This window comes from Myotis davidii, unplaced genomic scaffold (genome assembly GCF_000327345.1).
Source record: "Myotis davidii unplaced genomic scaffold, ASM32734v1 scaffold125, whole genome shotgun sequence".
Taxonomy (NCBI): domain Eukaryota; kingdom Metazoa; phylum Chordata; class Mammalia; order Chiroptera; family Vespertilionidae; genus Myotis; species Myotis davidii.
Window position 1 is genome coordinate 1,329,540 of NW_006299390.1, and position 7,792 is coordinate 1,337,331.

At 39.8% G+C, this 7,792-nt stretch overlaps 1 protein-coding gene across 1 annotated transcript in view; it reads right to left on the reverse strand.

Annotated features, from left to right (window-relative positions):
• The window catches only part of PIK3CG (phosphatidylinositol-4,5-bisphosphate 3-kinase catalytic subunit gamma), a 35,948-nt gene that overhangs the window by 24,559 nt on the left and 3,597 nt on the right, over positions 1–7,792 (reverse strand). The window contains exons 3-6 of the mRNA XM_015571209.1: positions 7,107–7,789; positions 4,159–4,224; positions 3,824–4,049; positions 2,134–2,237 (exon numbers count right to left, since the gene is read on the reverse strand). Coding sequence (XP_015426695.1) covers positions 2,134–2,237; positions 3,824–4,049; positions 4,159–4,224; positions 7,107–7,789 — 1,079 coding nt within the window. The remainder of the gene's footprint in view (positions 1–2,133; positions 2,238–3,823; positions 4,050–4,158; positions 4,225–7,106; positions 7,790–7,792) is intronic.

Consider the following 7,792-nt stretch of genomic DNA (forward strand, 5'->3'; position numbering starts at 1 on the left):
ATATATGAAGTGGTTTGTTATTTGAATTAATCAAGAGCATGTGATTTTGATGTAAGGGCAGATATTTAGATCAATGGAACAGAATAGAGAATGTAGACATAGATCCACATGGTCAGATGATATTTGACAAAAGTATTACCAACATCTTTTTTTTTTTTAAGGTTTAAAGAGTGTTTTTGAGCCAAGGACTAAGGACCTGGCCCAAAAGCAAAATCTCAGAGGACCAACACATGAAATAATATAGATAATTTCACACGACCTGCCCAGGCAGGAATTAATGATCCGTGTGGTTACTTTCAGTCATTGAGCTTGCCCCGTTTGCCGCACAGCCCCCCTTTTGTTCACATACCACTGAAGAGAGATTTACTCGCCTCTGGTCAGGCCATAAGTGGCAGAGACCTGATTGGAAACTCAGATTTGTCTAGTTTAGTGCTGCTTTCTACCGGTTACTTTACTGAATCTTGTGTCCAGTGGATAGGCATCAGGCCTATCCAACCTGCACAATTTCTGTTTGCAGAGGTTTGCGACCACTCCCCACCCTCAGGCCACCTTGGGGACAGCCCCTAAAACCACCGTGGTCAGCCTTATCATTGGTCAGTGCCCGCAGACCTGACCTTGGCCCCTCGGAACAGCAGATGCCCGAGAGACCACAGTAGGCTTCGTTTGCCAACAGATCTACATAGGAAAAGGACAATCTTTTCATCAGATGGTGCTGGAAAAGTTGGAGCTTCGGATTTAAAAAATGAAACCTGATCTTTATCTCATCCCATATACAAAAATCAATTCAAAATACAAGACTTAAAAGTAAGCATTAAAACTATATAATTTTTAGGAAAAAATATTTATTACATTGACTTAGGCAATACTTCTCAACTTTGGCACTGTTGACATTTTGGACTGGATAATTTTTTGTTGGGGTGTGTATGTGTGTGTGTGGGGGGGTGCTGTCTCATGCCTTTTAGGATATTTAACAGCATTCCTGGCCCCACTAGATGGTAGTAGCATTTTCTCAGTTGTACCAATCAACGGACATTATGAAATGTCCCTTGGTATGTGTGTGTATGTGGCGGGGGGGGGGGTCACTCCAGGTTGAACATTACTGGATTAAGCAAATATTTCTTAGGATGCAAAATGTATGAGCCATAAAAGAAAAAGTGATCAATTAGACAATAAAGATTTAATTAGACAATAAAAATCTTCTGCTCCTTGAAATACACTACTAGGAAAATGAAAAGGCAAGCCACAGACTGGGAGAAAATATTTGTAAAATGTATACTTGATAAATAATTTGTGTCTAGACTATATAAATAACTCATAAATAAAAATGAGAAGGCAACCCACATTAAAAATGAACAAAAGATGTGAATGGAAGACGAAAAACTGGCACATGAGAAGATGTTCAACATCATTAGGGAAATGCAAATAAAAACAACAATGAGATACCACTTCTCCTTTAAGACGGATAATAACAAGTGCTGGCTAGAAGGTGGGACAGTTGGAACTCACATATACTGCTGGTGGGAATATAAAATGAATAGTATTGTCACTTTGAAAAAACAGTTTGGCAGTATAAAATTACACACGTACCAACTATTTGACCCAACTATCCCACTGTTAAATATTTACTAAAAAAAATGAATGGAAAACAAATTGTGGCATACCTATACAAAGAAATACTACTCAGTAGTAAAAAGAACATACTATGGATACACACAGCGACATGGGTAGACCTTAAAAAGCATTATGCTAAGTAAAAGAATCGAGATACAAAAACTACATACAGTATGATTCCACTTCATGGAATTCTAGAAAAGGCAAGAGTATATAATAGAAAGCAGATTTTTTTTAATTTTGTCTGGGATCGGGTATGGGAGGAGGAAAGGCCTGACTAAAAAAGGGACATGAAAGAACTTTTTCTATGGAAATGTTCTGTAACTTATTGTGGTGATGAACTGTACACTTAAATGGACACATTTTATTGCATATAGGTGATTCCTCATGACAGTTGATTCAAAAGAAAATGGGTGGGAGATTGCCTGGTGTTGAGGCTTTCAGTATCCAGTGTTTAGGGAAGGGCTTGACACACATTTTCAAGACATGAAGACCATGTGGAGACATTGAGGCGATACCTACCACCAGGGCTCCTGCTTTCAGTCCAGGATCAAATGGAACGCGAAAGCTCTTGGGGAGATTTGAATTCTGTAGGTTTTCAAGCTTTTGCTTAAGCTGTGAAATAACTGTAATTGTCAAAAGCACACAAGAGTTATATGAGCTCAAGAAATTACCAATATTACCTGTAACATTTCCTGAAACCATCTGGTCTGGTGTGGAGGAGGAGAAAAGGGTGTCTGTCTTTGAGGAACTAACCATTTCAGGTGGCAAGGTAAGTCAGGTTTACTGGGAGCAATACACTCATTTACACCTACCACAACAGGGGGTAGAAACAGGGGAGCAGGACTGGAATATCAAGACAATCAGGTAGAGAGGATGTTTTAAGGATAATGCTAAGGAATTGATACTGTGGTTTTCTTTCTAACATGTGAAACCGTAAACTGCCATCTGATTTGGGGAACAGACGTTTGAAGAGCATATTAAATAGAATTTGGTTAGGGTTCTGCAAAATCTTTTCAAAAGAGAAAGTTAGGCTGTGTGGAGATTATTTAGCAGCCTCAAAATATTAAAAGCAAAATACATAAATTAAAAATTACTCACTGTATAACAGACAGGCTGGAGGCCAGTATGTATGTTCCCCTTTACTTACAATAAAAATACAAGTGAGTGAGGTCATTATTATCACTATTATTTTTAGGACAGAGCATTATTGGTGTATTGGAAAAGAATCAAAGAAAAAAAGTGGAAATTCTAAGTAACCAGTTTAAAGTACTGGCTGAATATATTAGTGAGTGTCTGTTATGAGCCATACTGCTGTGTTTAAATATACAAACAAGAATAAGAGATATTTTCTAGCTTCAAAGCTTATATAGTTTAAGAGACCAGAAAGATGCGTTGATGACTATAATTTAACGCAATATCAACAATGGGAATACAGAGAAAGAGTGATTAATTTTCTTAGGGCAGGGACAGGATTTATTTTTTTAAATATATTTTTCTTTGACTTCTGAGAGGAAAAGAGAGGGAGAGAGAGATAGAAATATCACTGATGAGAGAGAATTACTAGTATTGATTGGTTGCCTCCTGAACGTCCCCTATTGGGAATCAAACCATGACCTCCTGGTTCATAGGTCAACAGTCAACCACTGGGCCACCCCACTTGGGCAAGGGACAGTATTTCTTAGTGATAAGAAAACAATATTGGAAATGTCTTTAGAGAAGAGGTGATAAACTATGTTTTATATGAAGTATTCTGACATATATATAATATATATGATATATACATGTATGTATATATATTTATGCCCCAAATTTTAAATAACTTCTCAATAATTCATTACTTTAAAAGATTGAAAATTATATGCATATATGAGAAAAAAGGTGACTATTTGAAAATAACTAATCTTCGTGTGTGTGCACAATTGTTCTTGAAACACAGATGTTACATCTGCATAATGCTTTAAAATTTTTCAGAGTTTAATATCTACAATAAACTCATCATTAAAAATATATAGTTTTAAAACTATGTTAACTTGTAAAGGGAGACCTTTAAATTTGCTTGCCCCATAAAGACAGAAGATTAAAAACATTTGTTCTTTGCTGCCTTTAGGAAGGTACAAATTGCCTTCCGGAAGGAAGAAGAACACAGGGATGATGGCATTTGGAGATGAAGGCATTTGGAAAGAGAACCAAGAAAACATAGCTACTATACCTTGGGAGCTGACGTCATACTTTTCAGCAGAGAGCGACTTAATATCAATGGTAACTTTTTGTAACATCTCAATGACTTGGACCTGTTGTGTAAAGTCATGCAGCATGGCGGTGCCGCAGCCCCTCAGGTAGGCCTCCAGGATCACAGCGAACCTCTGCTGGTAGTGCCGCGACTGGGCTATCTCACTTCTCAAGAACCAAAACAAAAAGTGGCCGATTCTTTTGTTCTGAGAGTGAGAACAAGATGGTTGAAATGATTGTGACGAATGCTCTAGGTCTACCAGCCAATTCCCACTGACTTTTAAAATGTCATGCTACTATCAAAGAAGTACTTACTCTTAAGCCACGCTTCAGCAGAAATCTGGCAAGGGCACTGTCATGGTAAGGTTCAAATTTCACAGCCTGAAGGAGGAACACATAGGCATTTATTTGTAGGGCTGCATTCTATGTTGGTTAATCAGAGAAAAGGAGATAGAGAAACACTGGTGCTCTGCCTTGGGGTGGGTTTTATGGGTAGGGTGATGTGACTCTTACCAGTCACTTAAGTTCAATCCTTTCTTTTCAAGGACACTTTTGGCCAAAGTGAATCACTTGCTTAAGGACCAGGAGTAGAAGCCAGAATTCCTGACTCACGGTCATGTGCTTTTGATAACGTCAAGGAAAGAGGGGATGGCTTTTGCTCCCATTCAGGGCTTACTTGATTGATTGGCAGGATAGAAGGGAAAGGTGGAAATGGCTATAACAAATCCGTAAAAGTGGAAGGTAAGTGAGGTTGTCGGAAAGAAAATAGACAGTGGAGATCTAGTACATATGAGGAGAAAAATATTTGTTACATGTGAAAATCCCAAAGATCTTTATCGCTGCTCTTCGGCTCAAGATGTGTGTCTGGCATCTCACTGGCAAGTCTGAGCTGGCTCACAGGTTCTTACTGCAAATAAATGCAGGCCCGGGCCAATCCATACCATATGATCACACTCCCTGACACACTGTGGTGTATATGAAGCTTTCTGTCCAAAAATCTCTTACTTTATAAGCTCCCCCAGGTTTTGTAGTGTTTAGTCGTTTTCACATCACTTGAATATAGAGATACTGACTTTGATGTTAGCTCTATGACTTAATAAAAAGAATCCAATAAAATGTGATAAATCCTAGTGGGTCATGATATCTGTTATATCATCCTCTGTACTTTTCTATAAATCTGCAGTAGTCCATGATTTTAAAAGTAGCCAGACTAACAAATATTGTTTATTGTATATGCATATATAAAGTTATAGAGTAGATATAATGCATAAACATGAAAAGGGGAGGCTTAAAATTAAATGTCTCCAAGTATTTTCTTTATAAATAGATATGGTCTATCATTTTTTCCAGACGAAACAGGAGAAATTCCTATTCCAATTTCACATCATAAAGGGCCTGGGACTTTTTAGTATGATTTCCACTTCTTCCTCTGATTTTCCAGTTTGGAAGTGATCAATACTGACTTGTTAATATTTCCATTATCCCCATACTTTCAAAGATCCTTTCCATGGGTATGGTCAAATAGGACCCATTGTAGCTCCAGTTGAGAGTGTGGTAATTTCGCCACAAGTACTCACTTCAGAAATGTCTTAATTTTCTAACGCTAATGTGAGTTTTTTCCAACCTGAATGCCTCAAATAATTTTACAAATGACTACTCTTCCCATTTACAACCACAAACTCAAAGCTAATATTACTTATTGACCTATCTCACGTAAACACTTCCAGGAAAACCATTCATTTTCTAATTCTTCAAAATTTACTTGTAGAAATGATAATGTAAAAGAATTCAAGGTGGCCTTGGGACTTAGAACACATTCATGCAAATTTGTTTTATGTTCTATTTGTTGTGGAGAGCTAGAAAGCTGAAGATACTTGGATTATTCTAAAACTTTCGTTAGTGACAGGTTAATATCTGCCCTCATGGCCAGAGAAAAATAGTGGAAAAATTTGATAGATGAAGGCAAAGGCCAAATATATTGTTTCAAGTATCTGCGTAATGAAAGGTGAATATTCAGAGTTAAAGTGCAGAGTATCCAAAATGCTCATCAGAAAACTCCAGGGCCTTCCTGTCCACACAGATAATAATTAGACAGTTTAGAGCCTAACACTTAACCTGGGAAATCTTAATGATCTCAGGTCACACATCACCTATTCAAAACTGTCTCTGGCTTCTTCCATCTAAATTAAGTTTCCCCAGGACCCCTAACTGTTTTCTCATAGTATTCTGTAGTTCCCCCCGAAAGCATTCACCACAATTTGTTATTAAATATCTGCTTGTATGTATACCATTTAATGTCAGTTTTTTCCATGCACCACAAGCTACATGAGGGCAGAGATGGGCTCACTGCTCTACATCCAGCATCCAGAACAGTGGAGGCGCTATGTACATGTTGTTGAATTAATGAATGGGCACTTCTGCACTCTAAAATAGAATTTCTATTCCAATTTCTTTACTTCCTTGCCCTTGTCAAGCAGCACGATCTAATTTGAGACTGGCTACAGTGAGCAGGAGAACTGCTCTCCTTTGTTTAACTTCCTAAGAAAACCTTAGGCAAATGATGTAGTCTCTCCTGACCCCAGGGAAAGGAATGAGAACAGGAGGGGAAACGCAGTGCCAGGCTTGTCTAAAGAGAGGGACTTTCAAAGTCCCATCCAGGTATGAGGTATGATCCATGAATTGTGATCATATTCATGATCAGAGAGTATGACCTTTTCTCTCTAGGACATACAATTCTGACACTGGACTGATGCAGCATATTGGGAGGCAATGAAAAGAGCAGGGCCTGGAGTCCTGGGTTTTAATTTCGGTCTTTGACCTTGGGCACGTTAGTTAGCCTCTCTCTGCCTCGATTTCCTTACAATCAAAATATTAACTTGACCTCCACCATAGTTATTGGGAGAGTTAAATGTGATAATACACAACAAGCATGTATATCACTTGGAGCCTGACAAAGGGGAGCAACCCCTACATTGAATTTATCATTAATACAATAAATGAGAACAAAGTATTCCCATAGGGCCAGTTTTCCTAAGAAGTGGAAATATTACCATCTTCAAAATGCTCGTCCAAAAACCCATAAAGACAATAAAAAAAATAAATAGAACAGTTTACTCCTTTCTGAGGTGGCTTCTTCAGATCTGCTTTGACGGATCATGATGCTCTGGACAAAGGGAACTGGATAATAACCGAATGGGGCGCCTGTGCAAATGCAAACCAATCCCTGGAGAAGAGGCTCCGTAAGTAACAGGGGCATCCCCTACCTGGACCAGCTGTAGCAGGTAATTCAGAACATCATCGTCCTCCAGGCTCTCCAGTTTCTGGACTGCAATGGCTCTCACATTTTCATCCGAAAAGTTACAGTCCAGGAGTTGCATGGTCAGCCCAACATCCAAAGCACTTTGATCCCAGACCTCCCTCCTGGCTAACAACTGGTATGTTTTGGCCACCATCTCCTGCTGTCCCCATTTCACCGAGCTAAACAGCTTAGGGTACGCTTTGGGATGCTTCAGGCTTTCATATCTGAAATGCCAGAGCAACTCTTTGTCTTCCGCTGTGAGAGGGTTGAGTGGATCGGTGGCTATGATCGCCTCCAGTTGCTTCCGAAGCTGGTTGGGCATTTCCGCTCGAACCCGGTCCCCTTCAGGGTCAGGGGTGGGCCGGTGCTTAGGCAAGGCTATCGGGTGGCAGTAATTGTCCAGAAGAATGCAGATGGACATTGAGCTGTCCTTGTCCGGGTTGGTGGCCGACGTGAGCTTGTCAGCATTGAAGCTCCCTTGGTCCTCTCCCTTGCCCGATATCTGCCACATGTGGAGCACGTACTCCCCGTGGCGCAGGAGGAACCGGTGGTCGATGAGCAGCAGGTTCACATAGTACAGAAGCTGAGCTTTGCCTCTGGCCTCGGGACTGGGCGTCTCGGCGGAGGCCTTGCCGGACAGCGCCGGCGCTT